We start from the raw sequence: 25,943 nt of genomic DNA, 5'->3' as shown, positions 1-25,943 counted from the left end.
GCTACACTTACGGTTGTCACGCCTCTGAAAAGTGATCCGCCGAGCCATTTGACAGATGGGGAGGAGGCAATATGTTGACTCTTTACAGCCTGTTTAAATCTCATAAATGCTGCACCACAACCACATGCATTGCAACCAACTGCAGTGTGGCCACGCTCACTTGAATAGTCAACTTTGTTGAATGCAGCAGGGGGTTTAATTCTTGCCACAAAGCATTGCGGCCAAAAACGTGTATATCGGAGCGGTTGGATGGCAGTAAAAGAGTAGCTTAACTATATGTCTTTACCACGCTCAACTGCAAGTGTAAACTGGTCTTTAGTGCTGGATGCCAGCTGTCAAGGACAGATGGTGGTTCTAGTCTGCACAACCACAGGGACCCGCAGAGACCAGGTTCCATTTTAAAACAGGACTGGAACAACTATCCATTATCCCAGTGCTGTTTTAAATAAAAATGGGCATTGAAGTGGTTAACATACAGAAAGAACAGCCAGACAATAAATATATATTTCTCTACTTCTTGTGAAATATGAGGAAGGCAACAGTTTCATTTCTCAATCCAGTTTTTTTGTTAGAGGGAAAGTTTAGTATAGTTTCAGTAAACACATATTGTAAATATTACAGAACATTTACACGGTTGCATGACTGCTCTTAAAGCGGGAGTTCACCCATTTATTAAAAATACAAATTTTCCCCCTTAGATTCCTGCTCGTTTGGTCTAGGGGAATCGGCTATTTGTTTTAAAATATGAGCAGTACTTACCGTTTTCGAGATGCATCTTCTTCCGTCGCTTCCGGGTCTTCGGGAGCGGGCGTTCCTTCTTGATTGACAGTCTTCCGAGAGGCTTCCGACGGTCGCATCCATCGCGTCACTCATAGCCGAAAGAAGCCGAACGTCGGTGCGGCTCTATACTGCGCCTGCGCACCGACGTTCGGCTTCTTTCGGAAAATCGTGACGCGATGGATGCGACCGTCGGAAGCCTCTCGGAAGACTATCAATCAAGAAGGAACGCCCATTCCCGCAGCCCATACCCGGAAGCGACGGAGAGGATGCATCTCGTAAACGGGTAAGTACTGCTCATATTTTAAAACAAATAGCCGATTCCCCTAGACCATGGGTGCTCAACCTGTGGCTCTCCAGCTGTTGCGGAACTACAATTCCCATGAGGCATTGCAAGCCGCTGACAGGTACAAGCATGTCTCCCAAAGGCTGAGGCATTATGGGAATTGTAGTTTTGCAACAGCTGGAGAGCCACAGGTTGAGCACCCATGCCCTAGACAAAACGAGCAGGAATCTAAGGCTGAAAAGTTCTCTCTAAGGGTGAACCACCGCTTTAATTGTTCTGCTGTATTACACAGAAATGTGCAAATTAGGCACCTGAAGCTGTGAATTCCACTACAATCTCTTTGCCTCCCTATCTAACAACTACTGAGATATTTAGCAGCAAAAGCGCATTGTTTTTAATGAAATGGCTGAATCACAGATTTGTATTGGCATATGGCCAGTGGGGAAAAAAAGTATTTGATCCCCTGCTTATTTTGTACGTTTGTCCACTGACAAAGAAATGATCAGTCTATAATTTTTATGGTAGGTTTATTTTAACAATGAGAGACAGAACAACAAAAATATCCAGAAAAATGCATTTCAAAAAAGTTATAAATTGATTTGCATTTTAATTAGTGAAATAAGTATTTGATCCCTTATCAATCAGCAAGATTTCTAGCTCCTATGTGTCTTCTATACGGGTAACAAGCTGAGATTAGGAGTACTCTTAAAGGGAGTGCTCCTAATCTCAGCTTGTTGCCTGTAAAAAAAGACACCTGTCCACAGAAGCAATCAATCAGATTCAAATCTCTCCACCATGGCCAAGACCAAAGAGCTGTCAATGGATGTCAGGGAAAATATTGAAGACCAACACAAGGCTGGAATGGGCCACAAGACCACAACCAAGCAGCTTGGTGAGTGACAACATTTGGTGCGATTATTCGCAAATGGAAGAAACACAAAATAACGGTCAATCTCCCTAGGTCTGGGGCTCCATGCACGATTTCACCTCGTAGTTTCAATAATCATGAGAACGGTATGGACTCAGCCCAGAACTACATGGGTTAATGATCTTGAGGCAGCTAGGACCATAGTAACCAAGAAAACAATTGGTAACACACTATGCCATGAAGGACCGAAATCCTGCAGCGCCCGCAGGGTCCCCTTGCTGAAGACCCAGGTGACATTGCGCCTCTGCATAGAAACGCCTACTCCCGCGGGAGTCGGTACCCGGAAGCCGGGTGGAAAATAGCCATAATAAGATGTAGAGCCAAAAAAATAAAAAAAGGGCATAATGGACATGGTGGAAGTATAAAGAATTTGGCCCGGATTCAGACACTGGCGCATATTTATGCCGCCGTAGCGTATCTCCTTTACGCTACGCCGACGCAGCGCAGGGAGGCAAGCACAGAATTCACAAAGCACTTCCTTCCAAATCTGCGCTGGGTTTCCAAGCCATGCTAATGAGGCGTGACCCCATGCAAATGATGGGCTGAGCGCCAGACAGATACATATCACCAACTGCGCATGCGCCATTCCGTGGGTGCATCTCAGTGCGCATGCTCACAATCACTTCGGAACAACTGCCTAAGATACGACGGATCACTGCATACGGCGTGAACGTAACCTACGGCTAGTCATATTCACGTCCTACGTAAACGTTGTAAAATACGTCGGCTTGTGTTCCCTGGTGCAGCCCTTCGCATGGATGCTGCTGCGTTACACCTCATTTATGGGGCATAACTTTACGCCGGACGTATGACTTTACGCACATTGCGTCGGACGGACGGACGTTCGCGAATCGGCGTATCTCCCTCATTTGCATATGTGAACAGAAAATCAATGGGAGCGCCAAATACGTCCAGCGTAAATATGCGCCCACTCTACGTCGGTCGGATGAAGCCTATTTTCAGGCTTTTCAAACACACTTGTTTGCTGGTTCAGCATTGTAGCCAAAAATGGCTGACCAAAGTTCCAAATAATTGGCAGGTACAACAGTAAAACATATGTATCTGAATTTAGCTCTCTACTTAAACTCTGCATAAATAATGCATTACTTTTCCAGTATAACAAAAAAAATGAACAAACAAGCAAATCGTACATAGCATTGCTGACATAGGACATAGAGGCATTACCTTCACTATAAGTGTTAAAGTCATTTAACTCCAGGGAACCATACATGCCAGAAAACTGACCATCACGTGTTGAATTCCAATTGATGAAGCTGAAACACACAAAATAGTTACATTTAAACAGGAACTTATTACGCAGAAGATCAAGTGATCCTAGAAACGTAGCAAACAAAAATGATCAGGTGTAATTCATTCTGGGATTCCAACCCCATCCATGCCAATATCTTGATTTGCCTACTAATTTCCGATACACATTAAAGTAACTTTATGTCAGAGCTACTGTATACTTTCTAGTCACCAAGCATTATATTGTCAGATAATCTATGTTTGGAGGTTGGCAAACTTTTCCACATTGAGGCTTGGTTCACATATATGCAAGTCCAGTTTTAGGGCAGAGTCCGGGGCGGTTTCTATTCATCGGTTTAGATGCAAATTAGGACATGCGAGGGACACTTTTTATTTATTTTTTTAAGTACGCTCCACAGTGGACTCGCATATGTGTCAACCAGCTCCATTGAAAGCTGGTTCACATGTTATGTGAATCGAATGCTGTTCAGCAGGTTTAACGAAAAAATAAATAAAACGAGTGGTGTGTACTAGGCATTAGTGTTAACTAACTGTAGACCTCAGATAAGCCCCAATTTCTAAGGTCTGATTGTAGATGGATTTGCTTCGCACATAATCAGGTTTTTCAATGCTTTTAGCGTATGTTCACAAATTAAGGGAGCCGTCCATCTTTCAGAAATATACACCTGTCCCATTCATCACCTTTATAGCTATGTAAACTAAAGGATTTACAAAAATATCACCCTTTCCAGGGATAGAAAAGCCCTTTGTTACTCTCAGGAAACATGGGCAATAACTGATACCTACTAAGTATGTCACGTACCTGTTCTGTACTGGTGGAGGATCCTGTGCTACACATGTCACTGTGTTCTCAAGATTGTAGTTGAGATCATTGGTTAGGCACACAGACTGTGCAGGCCAAACATCTTCCTGCCTATATAAACCTACAGAGGTAGAGAGGTAAGTATCAGCCAAAACTCATAAAACCAATCATGTGTTTCAAATGTTTCCCTACAGATATACACAGTGTACCAATATATAGATTGTGAACACATTACATTATAAGATTAGTAATGGAGGCTAACATTATAAAAAACAAAGTAAAAAAAAAAAATGTTCGATCTGTAACACCTGTACAGCAAGTTGGGGGGAAAATTAGCACATTAGTTAAAAGTACTAATTTTATTTTCCTCTATTATAGAAAATAGACGGGCTTAAATAGACCCCCCCCCCCCCCCCCAAAGAAGCTATATTCTCAGGCTTCCCCATACAGGCAAGCTAGGGTTCTAGAAGGCTGCAATGGGACAGGAGTTGCTGAGTATAACTTGCTTGGGGGGCAGCTATTAGAAAACATTCTGAATTGCCACCATGTCACCACTAGTGAGAATATTAATTGCCAAACACATTTTACAGAAAAACAATTCTGAATTTTGCTTTGGTTTGTATTGGATTCCCTCACTTTGAAGGGATTACCTCTAATCTTCTGTTTTTGGGACAAGAAGTGAAGGAAAATCTCCCTTGTGGGACACAGATGGCAAAAAAAAAAAAAAAAAAAAGAAGAAGTGTTATAACCCTCCCTTACGCTATCACAAAAAAAAAAAAAAAATACATCTACAAAGTTCACTGTACCTTTCGTTTTTTCAGCATCTGAGGCCTCAGAAAAGGGTGAAGACAAGATATCTGGATAGTGGGAGATGGTGTTTATGTCTGAACTGCAATGATAAGCACACAAGATGTTTCAAATCAATTACAAAGACCTGAGTTGTTCATTTTCTTCAGTTTACAAGTTAAAGTGGATGTAAACTCTCACATATACCCAATGAAGTGGGCAGCCTCTGATACACAGGGAGGAAACCTATATCCTTACATAAGTTTTACATGTATATCTGCTGTCTTTAGCTTTATATATTCTTTAGAAAGTTCACATTCTGTTACAGTTTAACACCGAGTGTGAAGTCTGGGCATACAGCCAAGACAGCTGATTGGAGGAAAGGCACACCCACACTCCACATTGGCAGAGAAAGGAAGGAATGTGCAGAGCTGTGCTCTGACAAGTCAAACTGTCTGCTAATCTATTTATAGCAACCTCTCACACTCCCAGACTCTCCCTGGAAGAGTCTTTTCTTGCCTTTCGCAAGGAGGAATCACAGACTAAGAAACCACCATATCCTTTAATATCTGTGTGTTCAACTGCCATGCTGACTGAGAAGGGTAGAATAGAGGGCCTGGAGAGAACAGATCTGACCCGTTGGCTAATTTTTTAGAGGTCTGAGTATGTCTGTGTATTAGGTTCCATTGGGTTAGTTTGGTGCAAATAAAAACAGTTTTACGCTCTTCATCTATTTTCTTTAGCAAAAGAAGTAGGATATGCACCGGAGGGAAGGTGTAAGTAATCCTGAACTGAGACCAGGGGATTATTAAGGCATTCAGGACTAGACCTAGAGGATCCATGGTTCTGGAAACAAGGTAGTTTGTTGTTCGATCTGGAGGCTAGGATATAAACATCTGGAATCCCCCATTTTTGGCCTAACGGCATCTGGATGACTTATTCCCCTTGATATAGGCAATGGCAGCTGAAATAATCCCCTTTCCAGTTGTCCACTCCTGGAATATGGTTCACAGAAATTGCTGGACAGTAGGTTTCTGTCTGAAAGGTGATCTGGTTCACGTTTTTCAATGCAGCCAGACTCCTGGTGCTGCTCCCTTGATGGTTGATGTAAGCCACAAACTGTGGCATTTGGAAAAAATAAACTAGTTAAGCCAAGGAGAAAAAGTCCAACACCTTTAGACAATGTATGATTAGGACAGTGTTATATTGGCTTCATACGAGCAAAAATATATATATATTTTTTTTACATAAACCTATTAGTTGATAACTTCTTGGGCGCTCTGTTTGGACTATTATCAGTTAGATTCTTCTCAGCTATCACTGAGGGCTACTGAACCACACCCCTCCATTTTAATAAAAGTGGGGTGGAGTACCGTAGTTCTTTCTAGCGTCTGTTTTGATACAGAAAGGTGGGTAAGTGTTGTCATCCTCGACTGGAAGTGTGTTATTGGCAGAATCGCCAAATGATAAACAAAAAAAAAAGCATTAAAAATATAAAACTAATGTCGCCACAAATCTAAAGGCTAGTAAGGTACAATATTTATCATTTTTGTTCTGTTGAAAACACTTACCTTGTGTTACAAATGTTGTGTGACAGATTTACAGCAATCGGGCTCTCTGCAGGAAAACTACTGTGTGACATGTTTTCTCCTAAAAAAAAAAAAAAAAAAAACAGTATAAGAAAGGTATGCAAAATAGCCGTATGCAATTTCCATGCTAACCACAAGCCCTGAAAATGAATTCATTTTTGAATAAATAAACCCAATGGGGCAGATCCACAGAGATCTGCACCCGCGCAGCGTATCAGAGATACGCTACGCCGCCGTACCTTACCTGGCTTTAAATCGAATCCTTAATGATTTTGCGCCGTAAGTTACGGCGGCGTAGTCCATCTCTGGCGGCGGAATTCAAATCGGCGATTAGGGGGCGTGTTTCATTTAAATGAAGCGTGTCCCCGCGCCGAATGAACTGCGCATGCGCTGCCCCTAAATTTCCTGCCGTGCATTGCGCTAAATGACGTCACTAGGACGTCATTTTTTTTAACATAGACGTGAATTACGTCCATCCCGATTCACGGACGACTTACGCAAAAAAAAAAAAAAAAAATTCAAATTAAACGCGGGAACGACGGCCATACTTAAAATGGCAAGTCTAACTATATGCTGCAAAACACCAGCTTTAACTATACGCCGGAAAAAGCCGACGTAGAAGAATGCGACGGCCGCGCGTACGTTCGTGGATCGTCGGAAACAGCTAATTTGCATACCCGACGCGGAAAACGGCACAAACTCCACCTAGCGGACGCCGAAGTATTGCATCTAAGATCCGAAGGCGCACGAAGCCGTACGCCTGTCGGATCTAACCCAGATGCCGTAGTATCTTGGTTCGAGGATTCAAACTAAAGATACGACGCGGGTAATTTGAAAGTACGCCGGCGTATCAGTAGATACGCCGGCGTACTCTCTCTGTGGATCTGTCCCTTTTTTCTTAGCTGCTAGAGTAGGATGTCTAATTGGAATCAGTACAAAAGTTGAAGTCCTAACTAAAGCCAGTTAAAGCTATAACTGGCAAGACCGACAAATATGTACTTAATCTGATTAAATCAGAATTTGGATGAGTGGGTCTAAAAAAAAAAAAAAATTAGACAAACCTGACCATATCAATCGAACTATAAACACATCTACATACATTACTGTTCAGCTTCCTGGCTTGGTTATTTTTTATTATATATAACCTGACTTGTTAGTAATGCAAGGCAATGTGGCTACAAATTACCAAATCAAAACCACATTTAAAGGGGTTGTAAAGGTACCATTTAAATGGCTTCCTTTACCTTAGTGCAGTCTTTCTTCACTTACCTCATCCTTCCATTTTGCTTTTAAATGTCCTTATTTCTTCTGAGAAATCCTCACTTCCTGTTCTTCTGTCTGCAACTCCACACAGTAATGCAAGGCTTTCTCCCTGGTGTGAAGTGTCATGCTCGCCCCCTCCCTTGGACTACAGGAGAGTCAGGATGCCCACTAACACACAGCTCCTTTCTCTGTCAGCAACGTAGAAAGCGTCCCGACTCTCCTGTAGTCCAAGGGAGGGGTCGAGCACGACACTCAACACCAGAGAGAAAAGCTTTGCATTACCGTGTGGAGTTACAGACAGAAAAACAGGAAGTGAGGATTTCTCAGAAGAAATAAGAACATTTAAAAGCAAAATGGAAGAATGAGGTAAGTGAAGGAGAACTGCACTAAGGTAAAGGAAGCGATTTAGGAAAAAGAAAAAAATTGTATCTTGTATCAACCCCTTTAAGTATAGTACAATATATTTATCATATACAGACATAAAAAACTGATTCAATGATTGAGTGTTAAACCAGGGATAGTCACTTACTCTGTGGGAAATAGAACCTGTTAGGAATGACAGTTTTCTTGTCCCCATCAGAACTACTAGCACTGCTCCAGCTTCCCCAGCTGCCTCGGCTAGCCCGCACACTGCCGCGAGAACTGCCACATTCAGAGCTAGAGTCAGAAGAAAACTTCTCAACAGATTTCTTTTTGAGAATCTGATAGCATTCTGAAAAGAGGTGTATATACACATGTCAGACATAAAAACAGAAGATAGCAGTATGCTGCAATAAACTGAAACACTGTGAAAAATGTAAGCAGAAAAAAAGATCTGCATTGTTATTCAGATATTATATAATTGGTATGTCTGTCCTGGGGACAGGGCCGCCATCAGGGGGGTACAGGCATTACACCTGTAACCTCACGTTTTTTTTATATACAATTTTTTTTTCCATTACACCTGTAAGGGGCCCGACGGTCCCCAGTGCCCCTTTTTTTTTCGTCGATGGTCCCCAGAGATCCCCCCCCCCGCTTATTATCTCGCGTCAGGAGAGAAGAGTTTACACTTGTTTTTTTTAAGCTGTGTAAGGGGCCCCAAAATTTGTGATGGCTGCCCTGCCTGGGGATAGGAGGTTATGAGTAAGGCCCGGTACACACAAGCAAACATGTACGGTGAAACCGGTCCGTCGGACCGTTTTCACCGTACATGCCTGCCAGAGGGCTTCTGTACGATGGTTGTACTAACCATCGTACAGAAGTCCGCGCGTAAACAATACGCGCGGCGATGACGCGGAGACGTGGGCGGGCCTGCCATTTAAAGGCTTCCACGCATGCGTCAAAGTCATTCGACGCATGCGAGGGACGGCGGGCGCTCGGACATGTACGGTAGGTCTGTACTGACGACCGTACATGTCCGAGCGGGCAGGATTCCAGCGGACGGTTTTAAAACACGTCCAGGAATATTTGTCCGCTGGGAAAAGGCCCGGCGGGCAAATGTTTGCTGGAATTCTGCCCGCTCGCGCCCACACACGACCGAACATGTATGCTGAAACTGGCCCGCAGACCAGTTTCAGCATACATGTTTGGTCGTGTGTACGGGGCCTAAGCGCTATCTGTAGCGTGAAACGTTTTAACGCTCAGCTGTACCCCACACGGTATGTGATGATTTTATGGTGCATGCAATAAAGATTGAAGTAGTGCAGCAGATTCCAGATCCTTTTCTTCTCCTACAGATCATATAGGAGAACTAAAAGACTGCAGGTAACCTGTGTTAATGACAGGTGTTTAAAATACAGGCCTAATTCAAAATCTCAGCTTGTATGCAAAGAAAATGAATTGCATATAAAAAGGACCTCAAAGTTTTAAACCTCTTTGCAACATCCAATGGGTGTTCCTATTTAGCAGACAGTATACCTGTATCCCCACGTGGTGGCATTCGGCTGTTCTTTGATTCTATCCTGCAGACGTCACCATTTGGCAAAGCACTCCAGGTTTTCCCTCTGTTTGTAGCTCTCGGCTCTGGTCTTTCCACATCTTGATAGCTGTGTTTCAAAGTACTTTGTTCTGCAACTCTGGTAGTTTTAAAAGAGAAGACAACGCTTTGAAGGTATTTTTTAAAGTCAGAACATTCCCATCTTTACCCAGGTTTGTTAGAACCCATTACGTCAACCTTGCCCAGCCACCCTCTTCCCACTTGCTCTTTATTTTATCTGCCTTGGCACAATGGTATGGTTATTCACTTTAAAGAGCCCCTTTCATAGCACTTTACAGAAGGCTATTATATAATACACATGCATACATAGCCAATATAGAACATACCAGTAGCGGTATGGCAGCCCTGCCCAATACAGCTTACTGCCCAAAGACGCAGTGAAAGATATATAAGACACTTCATATCGTATGAACGTGGTTTTAGTTTTAGATACAGTGAGGTTCATTTAAAATGTACCCCAAAAAAATTACAATAAATGATCTGCCATGCAACTGGTATAAGTCTGAGTGAAAAGTTAGGCCAGCCATAGACGGGTCGAATTGTGGCCGGTTCAGCAAGAAATGGCAAGATTCAAACTGTGTATGGGCAGACTGAATGTACCAAGTTGATCGATTGATCAGCTTGGGTACAACCAGCCTGCCTGATTCGCTTTCAATTATAACTAGCGTCTTCTCCTAGGGCAGTGGTTCTCAACCTGGGGTCGGGACCCCCTCGGGGGTCGAATGATGATTTGCCAGGGGTCACCAAATCCTGGGCTGTTCCTGAAGCCCCCACAGCCTCTTCGCAGCCACTCATTAAGTTCACAGCATGGCTGGGGAGCAAAAACTAGAGGTCAGCTGACTGGTGAGGAATGTGAAGTGGGAGGGGCTGGAGGAGACCCCATCTCCTGATTTTGACATAGGTGTCACTGCTGCGAGACACCACAGAGCTGGAGACACAGTGAAGCCGGAGACACAATGAGTAAATGTCCCCACTACAGTTCTCAGATCAGCAGATGACCTTGATCAAGAGCACCTAAGTTGGCTGATCAGCTGAACTCCCCCCAGCACTGTCACTCACCCCAAATTCCCTGCCAGCACTGCCACTCATCCCATTACCCCAACCCCCCCACCAAGGAGTAAGAGAAGGAATACATGGGAGAGGAAAAGAGGGGGAGGAACAAAGAAAAAGGGAGAGAAAGAATAAGAAAAAGAACAAGAAAGACAGCTAGAGAGAGGGATAGGGGAAAACAGGCAAGCAATTAGGATAGAAATTGCGCCCATATCACGGGGACGCGCGCGCGCGCCCGCCGGCGGGGGGGGGGGGTTGGAGGCCCACACGAGGAGGTCAGAGGCTGATCCTGCCGTCCAGGCCAGGATCCACAGAGCGGCATTTATTTTTTCTGCAGCAACCGCCTGGACCTCTCTGAGCAGGCTTGCAGGTAAGAGCATTCACTCTCTACATAAGAAACCTCAATAGATTCCCAGGGGCTTCTCTTAAAGAGAATTGTCACTATACACACAGGCCCTTTTCAATGCTACTAGCACCAGTTGCAATACTACCAGGGAGGTCACAATTATGGGGATTATACACATATAGAGTCATCCTATCTTAAGATATGTGACTCACCTTGCCAGATGCAGCGCATAAACCATAGGCATGTCCCGCTGTGACCTTCCCCCAGACAAAACCTGCTGCGAACCAAGTTCCGCAAGTTTCCCCTTCACTTACCTGCTCCATGCCGCAGGACTTTGCACAGCAAGAGGTCCAATCTTCCCCCATCTCCGTGGGGCGTCTAGACCTTCAGGCCCTGGGTTCCTATGAAGGATCCACTGTCCTGGGCCCATATAGCACCCTGGCAACAGAAACATTAGGCCCCCAAAGGTTTCTAAGTTCTGGGCCCAGAGTCCAGCTCTCTGTGACAGAAAGCATTATGGGCTATACCCCAATGGTTTGGGGTCCGGTTGCTGACCACTTTAGCACTGAGGCCTTTGGACAGAACCGGTTAGCCCACCTTAATCCCAAGGATGTGGAGGCAAGCTAAACCATGACCAACACCTAAGACACTGGCGTAAAAACTGAGGTACTCCTCCTATGGGAGGGGGTTATATAGGGAGGGGCACTTCCTGTTTTTGAGATTGCCAGTGTCCATCACCTGAAGGTACTCCATATAACCCATATAGTAATGAATATGCCGCTCTGTGTCCCGTGATGTACGATAAAGAAAAAAAGGTAAAAAAAAGGAGAACAAAGAAAGAGTGGTACATCCTAAAATGTACCATAAGGGGTTTTAATAATGTGCGAGTGGAAGGGACTCGGAGCGCTAAATATCCCTAGGTTAGGGGTGAAAATTACTTGTCTTGTCTTTGGTGCTGACAGCCCACGCTACAAAAATTTTACTGTTAGGGGTCCCCACAACTTGGGAAATTTAATCAAGGGGTCACGGAACTAGTGAGGTTGAGAACCACTGTCCTAGGGGCATGGCTTCCTATGTGGGGGAGCAGATAATTGCTCGACGGGAGGGATGCCCCCGTCAGCACGGTCTGTTGACAGGGGAATTGTGCGAATCGTGCAAATTTGTATCGTCTATGGCCTCCCTTAAAGTGCTTCAATGAGTCTAGGAAGATACTTGCAGCTCTGCCTCCCTCTTTCACTGCCCTAAACAGAAGTGCCAAGTGTGCTGGGATTACGAAGATACCTTGGTGGTGGACCATTTATACTGAATTAGTAAAAATGCTGCAGTCAGGAAAGACTTAGTCCTGGAAAGGGTGCTAGAGAGGAGAGTCAGGCTGTTGAAATCCTTACCTTTGTTTAGTCACATAACAGATCCTGACTACCTCAAATGAAGACAGTTTTTAGAGAAAGTAGAGAGCAGCACCTGACCACATGCTCTGATTTTTATCACCATGGTAAAACCACCTTTAGATTTATCAACTAAATTGTAAGGGCATACTTAAACAATCCATTTAATGTCTATCCAGGTTAGTAAATATAAATAGAAAATGGACATAGACAGTAAAATGTGTGGCTAGCTTAAAAAAAAAAAAAAGTCCAGCAACACTAGAAATGCGTTAGCTGAAGGCTTGCTGACACAACCCCTATATTATGAAGTTGTATCATATGCAACGGTAGTATTATAAACTTAATACAGTAGGAGAAAGGACAAATATATAGCTTGCTTTTAAAGGGAATCCATTAAAAAACTGACACAGCAGCAAATATGATACTCTTCATTACACTCCAAATCGCATGTACATAAAAACCCAGGTTGTATTGTGAGTGTACTGCATGCAGTTTTAAAGGTAGCAATGCAACCCATCAGTTTAATAATGTATCCACAAAAAAATAAATAAGACTGACTTAAAGTGGAACGTCACGCTCTCAATCATTATTAATTGTAATCCTTATGCTGCTAGCATTAGTACAAAAATAGAGATAGGAAAGTATATCATATTAACTTGTTTTAACCGCTTCAGCCCCGGAAGATTTTACCCCCTTCTTGACCAGAGCACTGTTTACAATTTGGCACTGCGTCGCTTTAACTGACAATTGCGCGGTCGTGCGACGTTGTACCCAAACAAAATTTGCATCATTTTTTCCCCACAAACAAAACTTCCTTTTGGTGGTATTTCATCACCTCTGCGGTTTTTATCTTTTACTTTTTGCTATAATAAATATTCCAATTTTTTTTTCAACATTTTTTTTTTTTTTCTCAGTTTAAGGCGATATGTATTCTTCTACATATTTTTGGTAAAAAAAATAAAAATCACAATAAGCGTATATTGATTGGTTTGCGCAAAAGTTATACAGTCTAATAAGAATGGCATAATTCTTTCCCCTATTTTGTATAGATAGATAGGCAGATAGATTCCAGGAAGCAAATGCTACATGAATCATTTGTCCTTACTCAAAATGACTGCAGCCAGAAATGCTAGGAAATGTTTTTCAAAGTAATTTCTCATCAAAATAAAGCATGGGGACATGAATGGATGGGGGCGTTTGCGTTGAATAGCAAAAATGTCTAAAATAGCATTTTTTGGTTGCGGGGCTCAGATGCAGTGTAGATTTGCTTAAAAAAAGAAAAAAAAAAAAAAAAAACACAATAGAGTTTCCCTTTAGGTTTAATACTGGGAATGCCCTTGAGACCAGAATGGAAAATCATTATGGTATAAAAGTCTATAGATAGGAAGAAACAGGTACCTTGCAGGGAAAACGCTGTTCTTCTTTTTATTTTTTCTAGCACACGTCCTGTTTTTATTCCAATTTAAATTTGCAAATACACCATCCCTTTTTTCGGATGGGGTTTTCCGCCGAAACTGCTCCTCCTGCTGGAAGATACAAAACACCTTCTATATAAATTGACATGAAAAGTATACAGTAGTCATCGCTAAAACCAAGAAAATAATACTATACTGTATGCACTGTTCAGAAAATCTGATTACTTGAAGTGGTTGAAAAGCCTTGCACCCAAATAGTCCCATGCAGTCATTAATGTAATACAGTATCAAAGTGATTGATGTGCCCCAAAATACAAAAATCGCTGTTTTTATACCTTTGATTTGAGCGATTTATTGCCTGTCCCACAACCACAATCCTCCTCCCTTCTGGGACCGAAAGCAGGAAGGTGGTGAATACAGCAATTATGGGAAGTTGCATAACAGAAACAAATTAACACAAATGTGTATTGAGAGAAATAATAGGACATGTATACACATCAAATTTCTTTCCCCGGAGTCCGTTCAGATCACAGGAAGGCATACTGCTGGCAAACACAAGGAGTGGACAATGGTAAAAAAAAAAAAAACACACCCCAAAAGTAACCCATCTGTATCTAAAACCCTGTACACACGATCGGTTCCTCTGAGGAAAACGGACCGATGGACCATTTTCATCGGACGAAACGATCGTGTGTGCGCCCCATCGTTTTTTTATACATCGGTGAAAAAAAATAGAACATGTTTTAAATTTTTCGTATGGTTAAAAAACCGATAGAAAAAAACGATCGTCTGTGGGGAAATCCATCGGTTAAAGATCCACGCCTGCTCAGAATCAAGTTAGTCTGATAAAAACGGTCTGATGGATTTTTCCATTAGTTATCCGATGAAGCTGACTGATGATCAGTTGTGCCTACACACCATCAGTTAAAAAAACGATCGTGTCAGAACGCGGTGACGTAAAACACAACGACGTGCTGAAAAAAATTAAGTTCAATGCTTCCAAGCATGCGTCGACTTGATTCTGAGCATGCGTGGATTTTTAACCGATGGACGTACCTACAGACGACCGTTTTTTTCTATAGGTTTTTTATCCATCAGATAATTTTAAAACAAGTTCCTATTTTTTTAACCTATGGCTAAATAACCGATGGGGCCCAGACACGATCTGTTTGGTCTGATGAAAATGGTCCATCAGACCGTTCTCATCAGACTAACCTATCGTGTGTACGCAGCATTACACAACTAGAGTGAGGACACAGAAAATTAACCCTAATGTCCCAGACCAAGAAAAAAAGTCACAAACAAAAAAGGAATGACCACCAAAGAAGCACCAATCCTTCAGTGAAAAGCTGACAAACTTAACCCACCAAAGGGTGGAACAATAACAAATTCCAGTTAGGTAAGAAAAAGAAATAGCCAACAAGGTTAACAAGGAAAGGAAACAAAGTCCCTGGAAGAAGCAAGACATCGGACCTAAAAAAAAAAAAACCTTGTAAGGGCAAAGACCAGCTGGCCTACCATAAAGACCCTAATTTACTCCATCGGAGTAAAAGAGAACATGTTCTCTATCTAAACTTGAATGGAATTCCTCTGAATATCCGATGGAAAAACTCAGATGGAGCATAAACAGGGTCGGAATTTCCGTCTGACTTTTTCCATCGGAAATTCCGATCTTGTGTACGGGGCATTAGCCTTTACTCACCTGGTCCTATAAAAAGGTCAAGAAATGAGAACTCCATACCTCATGATATTGTCATAACAAGATGAAAGGTGAAGAAGAAGATGAAGGGAAGAAATGGGCTAGGAACTACAGGTTCCTTACTTAATGACCAGGTTCCGTTCCAACGTGTATACCTGATGAATAGTGTGAACAAGAATTCCAAGTCCAGAAGAGAGAGATTCCATCCCATTCAAGTTGGAACAACTGATGGGGTAAGGTGCAATAGCAACTAACACAAGTAGGCAAGAGAAGAGTTGGAACCTAACCATAGAGTAGTGAGATGTGTTATAACCCTGATGAAGGGGAGGATGAGCTGGACAACCTCACAAGTACGCAAGAGGCATCTCTGGGGCAAGCCCTAATAAGGATCCTGCTGAAAGAATATCCCTTGCCTTTCCTAGACATTAAGAGTCAGCAAGTTGGGAAGAGCTTGCTTCCAGAGGATCGCCCTTAGGGTGATAAGCTTGGGTAAAACTTTTACCTACAGTATTATCCATAACAGGAATCAAAAATGTGTTGAAAGATTAAGTGCTGTGCTATAAACAGAAAAAACAATATATATGGTATTATGCTATCACAACCATGCGTGTGAAACCATTTATTTTTAAGGTTTATATTTCAGCATTTATCTATATACACATTTTTGATCACTTACACACACCGATTCTGCTTGCAGCTGCAATAACCTAAGTTGTGCAAAGTATTTTTTTTACACATAACTGAAATTAGACCATCTCTGAGCATTCCATCAGGGACTGACCATTCCTTCTTGACAGCGCAGACACAACAGTGTCTAGTGGTGTCCCAACCAGGAGACCTGACCAAAGAAGGACCAAAGAAGTTAGGGTTGACAACAGCCAAAGTTGGCCCTAGATGACTGGGTAGGTCAGGGGTCTTATGGTAAAAGGACGGACTTTAAAGGGGTACAGTTATCACGCAGAGAACTTTTCAGGAGGGCAAGTGTGATGGCCAGATGGGAGAGATTGGCAGGGCCTTTAGGTTGAGATGGCCCCAATCTGTGCAGTGGAGAAAAGTGTGAGTAGCTGAAGCTGCCAAGTGTAAGGGGCTATCCTGACATCCTGAAGAGGTGCTCTCTGCACCCAAATGCCTGAAGAAACCACTACCTATGGACCTGCAAGGATTAACAAACATCCCACAACTTCTTGCTTTTAGCCTTGTGGAATAGATGTGTCTAGATGTAGAAACAGAAGAAGGATACAATTGTCTCTTACTTAGACTTTTCATGCCAAGGCAAGTCTGTACCTCTGTCAGAGTACAAAGGACACAGCGCGAGGGATCCCTGAATCATCATCATCGCTTGTGTGGATGTGGGGATCTGTCGGCTTTTTTTTTTGATCAACCCATTAGTTTAACAAAAAAAACTAAAAAACAATCAAACAAAAACAGTTTTCCTAGCTTTAGCATCTAGTATCCTTCTCTCCTTTGTTTATAGCTTTAGCATCTGCAGTCAGTATCTGCGAGGAATTGGGTGAATTTGGCCAAGTAGCGGCCCCTGAGGAGAAGGCAGGGGACTCCTGCTTACCAGATAGAACTGACCTGGATTTTAATAAGGTACACCCTATAACAAGAGTCGCAGGATTCCAGTTTTCAGATGTCAATTAAGACCGATTCAAATTTTGCACAGAAGATTTTGTTTTATCAGAGCTAAAGAGAATCTAGAACTACAGGACAACATCCAGCAAAAAAAAAAAAAAAAAACATACCTTGATTGGAGACACATCTGGTTTACCACAGGTCTTCTCCCGCATACTGTTTTGAGTATTTTTTTCTGCAGAAGCTTCTCGGTCTGTTGACTTTCTGGGTGTTTCTACACATTCCTTGTGTGCTGTGGGGGAAATACGATGCTTGTTTCCTGTAAAAAGCCATAAAGTGGATAATACCACAAATTTAGAAGATCTACAAACAGAATAATCAACCCAGGGTATAAAATCTAATTGTCTTTTTTCTTACCAACCGGAGCTTGAAGGCCAAATTATTTTCAAGTGGCAATCATATTTCAATTAAGGTGGCTAGGCTAACCAGATTTTCTTTTAAGCTCAAGACCAATAGAAGTCAACACAGTAGGCAAATGGTTGTAGGGATACATTTGCAATAAAAAGTATGTGAACCCTTTGGAATTATTTCTGCACAAATTGGTCATAAAATGTGATCTGATCTTCATCATGACAATAGACAATCACAGTCTGTTTAATCTAATAACACACAAAGAATAAAATGTTACCATGTTTTTATTGAACACACCATGTAAACATTCACAATACAGGTGGAAAAAATATGTGAACCCCATAGACTAATGACATCTCCAAGAGCTAATTGGAGTGAGGTGTCAGCAAACTGGAGTTCAACAATGAGATGCGATTGGAGGTGTTGGTTACAGTTGCCCTGCCCTATAAAAAACACACACCAGTTCTGGGTTTGCTTTTCACAAGAAGCATTTCCTGATGTGAATGATGCCTCGCACAAAAGAGCTCTCAGAAGACCTGCTATTAAGAATTGTTGACTTGCATAAAGCTGGAAAGGGTTATAAAAGTATCTCCAAAAGCCTTGCTGTTCATCAGTCCATGGCAAGACAAACTGTCTATAAATGGAGAAAGTTCATCACTGCTGCTACTCTCCCTAGGAGTGGCCGTCCTGTAAAGATGACTGCAAGAGCACAGCGCAGACTGCTCAATGAGGTGAAGAAGAATCCTAGAGTGTCAGCTAAAGACTTACAAAAGTCTCTGTCATATGCCAACATCCCTGTTAGTGAATCTACAATATGTAAAACACTAAAGAATGGATTTCATGGGAGAATACCAGAGGAAGCCACTGCTGTCCAAAAAAAACATTGCTGCATGTTTACAGTTTGCACAAGAGCACCTGGATGTTCCACAGCAGTACTGGAAAAATATTCTGTGGACAGATGGAACCAAAGTTGAGTTGTTTGGAAGAAACACACAACACTATTATGTGGAGAAAAAGAGGCACAGCACACCAACATCAAAACCTCATCCCAATGGTGGTGGGGGCATCATGGTTTGGGGCTGCTTTGCTGTGTCAGGGCCTGGACGTGTTGCTATCATTGAAGGAAAATTAATTCCCAAGTTTATCAAGACATTTTGCAGGAGAACTTAAGGCCATCTGTCCACCAGCTGAAGCTCAACAGAAGATGGGTGTTGCAACAGGACAACGACCCAAAGCATAGAAGTAAATCAACAACAGAATGGCTTAAACAGATGAAAATATGCCTTCTGGAGTGGCCCAGTCAGAGTCCTGACCTCAACCCGATTGAGATGCTGTGGCATGACCTCAAGAAAGCAATTCACACCAGACATCCCAAGAATATTGCTGAACTGAAACAGTTCTGTAAAGAGGAATGGTCAGGAATTACTCCTGACCGTTGTGCACGTCTGATCTGCAACTACAGGAAACATTTGGTTGAAGTTATTGCTGCCAAAAGAGGTTCAACCAGTTATTAAATCCAAGTGTTCACATACTTTTTCACCTGTACTGTGAATGTTTACATAGTATGTTCAATAAAAACATGGTAACATTTAATTCTTTGTGTGTTATTAGTTTAAGCAGACTGTGATTGTCTATTGTTGTGACTTAGATGAAGATCAGATCACATTTTATGATCACTTTGTGCAGAAATCCATATCATTCCAAAAGGGTTCACATACTTTCTATTGCAACTGTATCAGGTCGCATTCTACTTTTGAATTAAAGCTGAACTCCAGACAAGTAGCTAAACACTGATGAAACACATATATAGAACTTGTTTTAAGTATTTGTATTTCTGTTTATTGATTCTTGAGATATACACAGATACCACAAAACAGTCTTGAGACTCGATTTTTCTTACAACAGCAGACTGATGAGCCAATTTATTTCACTCCGTTTTCGCCTACTGTCAGTATGACCCCGGTTAGCGCATCACTACTGTACACAGTAGAGACAAAAGGGCCAACAAATTTAACCACGGCGTCTAGCAAGGAACCAAGCAACTGAGGCCCCGTACACACGTCCGAGGAACTCGACGTTCCAAACACATCGAGTTCCTTGTCGAGTTCTGTGTTGAAGCCGCCGAGGATCTCGGCGAGCCAACTTTCCTCATTGAACAACGAGGAAATAGAGAACATGTTCTCTATTTGGCCCGACGAGTTCCTCGTCGGTTTCCTCTGTGAAAAGTGTACACACGACCGAGTTTCTCGGCAGAATCCAGCTCCGATCGAGTTTCGGGCTGAATTCTGCCGAGAAACTCGGTCGTGTGTACGGGGCCTAACACGTCTGGTAGCAGGTCAGATAATAAAGGTTCTTCAGCCACTGTAGTTCAAGAGATCAAAGATAGATGGTGCAGGTGGCAGGATAGGCAAGTATTAAAGATGTAACAAGTTGTGGATTGTCCACTTGCCACGTCACCTGCCACAAGTTGTGGATTGTCCACCTGCCACATCACCAGGCCATGTCACCTGGCCACATCACCTGCCACGTCACCTGGCCATGTCACCTGCCACAAGTTGTGGATTGTCCACTTGCCACGTCACCAGGCCATGTCACCTGCCACGTCACCTGGCCATGTCACCTGCCACAAGTTATGGATTGTCCACTTGCCACATGACCTGGCCACGTCACCTGTCACGTTACCTGGCCATGTCACCTGCCACAAGTTGTGGATTGTCCAATGGCCATGTGACCTGACCACGTCATCTGCCACATCACCTGGCCACGTCACCTACCACAAGTTGTGGATTGTACACTTGCCACGTCACCTGGCCATGTTACATGCCACAAGTTGTGGATTGTCCACGTGACCTGCCACGTCACCTGGCCACGTCACCTACCACAAGTTGTGGATTGTACACTTGCCACGTCACCTGACCATGTTACCTGCCACAAGTTGTGGATTGTCCACTGGTCATGTGACCTGGCCACGTCACCTGCCACATCACCTGGCCACGTCACCTACCACAAGTTGTGGATTGTCCACTTGCCACGTCACCTGCCACAAGTTGTGGATTGTCCACTGGCCACGTCACCTGCCACAAGTTGTGGATTGTCCACTGGCCACGTCACCTGCCACAAGTTGTGGATTGTCCACAATGCAATGCAAGCAATTAATTTTTTTTATGTTTTTTTTTATGGTTTTTCATCATTTGCCATAATTTTTGAGATTTCTAATGTAAAAAAATAGGCCACCTTTAAAAACGCCTATAAACAAAATCGCGGCAAAACGCCTTACTCTCACAAAGGCAAAAACCTTTGACGAGATATGTGCTGTGTGCCGTGTAGAAGCCAGCACTAGAGACCAAAACCACTCACAAAATGGCCGCCGGACGCCTCAGAGATAACAGGGCATGGCCACAGTAAAATGGCCGACCGCAATAGCAAGCTGCGCTATAGCGCAACCACAACAAAATGGCCGCCAATGGGAATATTCAATGCAAACAGCAGACTACAAAAAATGGCGGGGAAATGCCGCGATGTGGATGAGAAGGCCTAATGGGGCCTCCCAGAGGCAAAGCACACCCCCACAGAAAAAAATGGGCTCAGACACCCCACAGTCCCCTGGTGGGAAAAGGAGCCCCCCCCATAGGTCCGCCCCGGTAGCAGCAGTGGAGCAGCAGAGAGAAATATGACAGAGAGTAGGGAAAGGGAGGATAGGAGGCAGAAAGTACTGTACTTACCCATCCATGCGAGGACCCACTGGCGCATTCCTGACAGGCATACAACCGTGTTGGATTAGCTGTTGACCCGGTCCATTATGAGTGACAACACCACAGCCCAGTCATATGTGGACCCTGGAGCATAAAGCCCACCGGCCACTCCAGGAGTAATGGGGTATGTCGTGGCAGACCGAGCCCTTAGCAATGGTGTGCTCACGCTCGCTGGCCGGACTGAGGAGACTACAAGGATCTATATATCCAGCCTGTAGGGAGAAGGGTTATGTCCAAAGGGACCGCCCCCTGGGCGGGCTGTTCAACTCTGTTAAAGTAACATGTATTTAATTATCTAACATGTTCTGCCTAGTCCTCTCCTGTGAACAGGAACATAACCCACTTGAGAAGGCTGTGTCCGTCCATGGACAATAAGAGAAATCTATATATTATATATAGCGTTCTATCTATATATAACTTATTTTTTTATTATATATATATATATATATATATATATATATATATATATATATATATATATATATATATATATACACACACATACATACATACATATATACACACACACATACATACACACACAGTTCAATGTAATTACAGAAAGAATATCATAGCTGATAATTCATCTCTAACAAGTGATTTTTTTTTTTTTGCATTAGTATTGGAGATAATAATACAAAACAAATTACCCTCCAATTTCCGAGGAACAATCTGTGGTTCAGTCCGTGACTTATGCAGACTCCTGGATATGAGGTCTTCAGGTAATTTACCGGATACAGAAGAAAAACCACAAAAGTTCTGTTTAGGCTCAGTCATGCTTTCTGAAGTTTTATAAGCCGTTTCCATAGGAAACATACTAATTATTGGCTCCTCCTTAAAAGTGCTTTCACATGCAGTTCTTTGTGGGAGAAGTGGGGGGGATAGTAGTGCAGACTGTTCTTTACCCAGACTGTTGTCTGAGCCCGTTAAGTGCTTTTTGTTACCCGTATCCACACTGTCTAGAGAGTCCAAGTCTGTCCATTTTTCAGCTAGAGCGTCGCTGTAAGTAGAGTCTTTTGGCGAGGGGGGTCGCATGTCTGAACCGATTTGTTGGCTTGCATCATAAGCTGCTGTATTACTGGCTACACTTGATTTCTGTTTTATGCTGTAATACACCGAGCACTTGTGCTGCTTCTTCTGAGAGTGGCTGTAGGTAGCAGGACCCCTCTTGGATGCAGTCTGGCTGCGGACCGGTACAGCAGCAGCAACAGCCAGGTAGCCCTTTCCTTTCCCCTTATCAGGAGGACTGCTGGAGTCAGTAAAACTTTTACAGCTGCCCCTGTAATGACGCAAAAAAAAAATAAGTACATTATAAAACTTTACAGGAGAGTAAAAAAAAAAAGTGTAAACCAAAAATCTAGTTCTAGAGTAAATGAAAAAGCAGGAATGACACAATTACATCTGTATCCGTGTATACAAAGGGGGGTATTTACGAAAAGCAAATCCACTTTGCTCTACAAGTACAAACTACAAGTGCAAAGTGCACTTGAACTTGAAAGTACAGTCACTTTAGATTCGAGGGGGACATGCAAGGAAAATAAAAAACAGCATTTTAGCTTGCACATGATTGGATGATAAAATCAGCAGAGCTTCCTCTCATTTCATATCTACCATTCAAATTTCCAGCAACTGCACTTTCAGTGCAAATATATTTGCCTTTTCGTAAATAACCCCAAAGTCTACCCCTGAACACTGGGAGCAGAAAACACAGAACACATGTACTAATCTAAAAAAATAAAATCTAACACGGTTTAGTTTTGAAGTGTTAGCTCAACCCCCCCCCCCCCCTCCCAAAATGCATTACAACATTCCAAGCACATTATTAAGCTTCTGCAAATAGCTCCTTTGCCATTCCATACCTGCAGGCTGTACACTGCTTGTTCAAAAAAACGTTAAGTAGGCCGGGGAGGGGACTGACTGGGGGAGGTGACCAATGGTTGTCCCTATATACAAGGGACACAGCATGGGTCTCCTCTCCCTGACAGGACTTGGATCTCTGTGTGTAAACACAGAGATCCACGTCCCTGTCTCTGGACTGCCGATTGCGGGTGCCTGGCGGACATCGCGGCCGCCAGGCACGCGCATCGGCACCTGACGCGGCGGGAGGCCATATATTGACGGCCTCCTGGCATTTTAGAGCCACCTTGTGGCCGTAAAAAGTCGACGGGTGGATGGGTGTCTACCATTCATTTTATCAGCCATAAAAGCACTGGGCTGCTGCACACAGAAGGTGTTTTACCTTCATGCACAGAATGCATTAAGGTAAAAAACATTGAGCCTTTACAACCACTATAATTTACGCACGGCATTAAATACACTATATTTGTGTTCTTTTAATTTAATATCAATATATATTTTTTTGTCACATCAATTGGCAATGGCTCCTGCTGCTGTCACTGTGCCTGTGAAAGAGGAAAATAAAACAAACATGGTGCAGACAGGCATAGTGCTGGATCAAAAATGGAGGTAAGTATTTAAGGGAGGGAGGAATGGGGGAGCTGATAATTTTACCTTAATATAGAGAACGCATTAAAAGGATAGTGTTCACCTTTACAAAATCCTATGCAGGCAAGGGATGTTTGTAGATTAAAACAAACTGTATAACTCCGACTAAAGACGAATGATGTATTCCTTATATATACCCGTTTCGAAACATGTACATACCTGTTTTCGTGACATATTTTTATGCTTTTGATGAAGGCATAAGGCCGAAACGCATAAACATTTTTGGATGCTGTTACTGCTATAACGCTTCAATAAATATTTTCTATGGAGAAGCTGTCGAGTTGCCAGCCTGTATTTTCTATGGATCATTTGTAAGCTTAATTAGCCAGAGCACCGCTGACTACTCTACACGCCAACTATACTAGATAGCGGTAGAGCTTGGGTGAGTTTTCTTCTTGCTAAAGATGAATGATACCATGGCTATAGGTGTAGGCCATTTACATACCTTATAAAGCCTGACTGGAATACTCCCAGGACATTGCCAAAGTACTCCCAGGAAGTTGCTAAGTGAGGCCTAGTCGTCACTGCTCACCTCCACCATCATAGGCATGAGCTTTTTCTCGGATTCAAACCTCCTTGCATACTCTTTCTCTCCCCTGATGCAGTAGCTCTGAGCTCAGCATTTGAGAGCTCATTCTTTTGATGGAGGATGAAAACTAGGTCTCACTTAGCATTGTCCTGGGAGTATTCCAGTCAAGTTTTATAAGGTATGTAAACGGGATACACTGAAAGCATGAGCTTTAGTCAACTTTAGTCAGAGCTGTGTAGTTTGTTTTTATCTATAGATGCCCCTTATCTGCATAGGCAGTTTCGCGGTAAAGGTGAACTATCCCTTTAGAACTATCATGCTTTTAGAACCACGTTAAGCTATTAACCTATTGTTTATTCATTTTTTGGTCCAGCGATCCCTTTTGTACCAGAGTGAGAGCTCTAATATAATCCAAGTTATCAGCTGGATGTTTTTTTGCAATGTGCTACTACAGCATTGAATGGAAAGGAAACAGTGTTCCAATGCACCAAAAAACAGATATGCACAAGTTGTCAGATCTAGAGAATAAACCAGAAAATATATACTTTCAGTTATAGTAAAGGTACGTTTAGGTTGGTTGAGATTAATAAAGATCCTCCTGGAAAAAAAATACACAGCTCTGGCTGCGAACTCACCTACGCTTTGCCACTGTTCCCCCCCAGTAATTGTTTTCTGCCACTAGATACCCTCTTCAGAGTTGAATGACACTGCACATATTTAACATGGAAGAATGAGGACATCATGTGAGCACAAGGCATCATAAACCTTCCTCCTGCATTTACATACATTGATGTAGACAGCAGTATGAACACCATCACCACAAAGCTGCTCACTGCATCATCAATGTCTTCCCCCTTGGCAGGAGATGGTCCCAAGAGGAGCCTCAAGTGTAGAACTGGATTTTAAATAAGATAAGACATGAGAAGTATAGTTTTGCCAGACAAAAAAAAAAGCATTTCAAAACTTACCTGTAGGATTCAGAGGTGATTGTATCAACTGCACTAGAACTCTGCTGGGGGGACGAGCTGGAGTGGTTTCTTTGTCTTATCTTTAAAAAGTCTGAAAGAATATACTGTGCTTGCTGAAAGGCAATATAAACAACTCCAACAAGAGACAAACTGCAAAACAAAATAAATAAAATAAATAAATAATTAAAGCAATGACTTACAAAAATATGTCACATTGCTGCGGTTAGAGATAATGGTACTTCGCTGTGAGGGGATAGAATATTTCCGCGCTACCAAAGAAATGGACCAGGGAAGGGTAGGAGGGTGTGGAAAAAGGAATACTGCTGCAGCACTAAAGGTGTATCAAACCCAAAGTAAATGTGAAAAAATAGATAGCGCTGCTCTGTGTGACATATAATAGGGAAAATGTAGACATCCAAGGCAAATGTAATGGGGAAAATGACTACCACTAATATATAAACATCCACAACGAATAAAAACTTGCTAATGATAGTAATGCAACTGACATCAAATCCAAAATAAAGTGCTAAAGTGAAACTAAGTTGAGTGCGCTGCTATAAGAAATTCCAAAAGCAGCAAAAATACAGCATAAAATATACAACACACATAAGTGATAGTGATGAACTAAAATCT

General features: G+C 42.6%; 1 protein-coding gene across 1 annotated transcript in view; it reads right to left on the bottom strand.

Moving 5' to 3' along the window:
* TMEM131L (transmembrane 131 like) overlaps nucleotides 1-25,943 on the bottom strand; it is a 146,713-nt gene that overhangs the window by 5,809 nt on the left and 114,961 nt on the right. Inside the window, exons 24-33 of the mRNA XM_040331969.1 lie at nucleotides 25,311-25,460; nucleotides 21,959-22,587; nucleotides 17,316-17,464; nucleotides 13,855-13,982; nucleotides 9,597-9,754; nucleotides 8,230-8,412; nucleotides 6,420-6,498; nucleotides 4,869-4,951; nucleotides 4,063-4,183; nucleotides 3,177-3,265 (exon numbers count right to left, since the gene is read on the bottom strand). Coding sequence (XP_040187903.1) covers nucleotides 3,177-3,265; nucleotides 4,063-4,183; nucleotides 4,869-4,951; nucleotides 6,420-6,498; nucleotides 8,230-8,412; nucleotides 9,597-9,754; nucleotides 13,855-13,982; nucleotides 17,316-17,464; nucleotides 21,959-22,587; nucleotides 25,311-25,460 — 1,769 coding nt within the window. The remainder of the gene's footprint in view (nucleotides 1-3,176; nucleotides 3,266-4,062; nucleotides 4,184-4,868; nucleotides 4,952-6,419; nucleotides 6,499-8,229; nucleotides 8,413-9,596; nucleotides 9,755-13,854; nucleotides 13,983-17,315; nucleotides 17,465-21,958; nucleotides 22,588-25,310; nucleotides 25,461-25,943) is intronic.

Source organism: Rana temporaria, chromosome 1 (genome assembly GCF_905171775.1).
Source record: "Rana temporaria chromosome 1, aRanTem1.1, whole genome shotgun sequence".
Classification (NCBI taxonomy): Eukaryota; Metazoa; Chordata; class Amphibia; order Anura; family Ranidae; genus Rana; species Rana temporaria.
The sequence above is the reverse complement of the archived record's forward strand: the minus strand, read 5'-3'. Positions and strand labels throughout refer to the sequence as shown.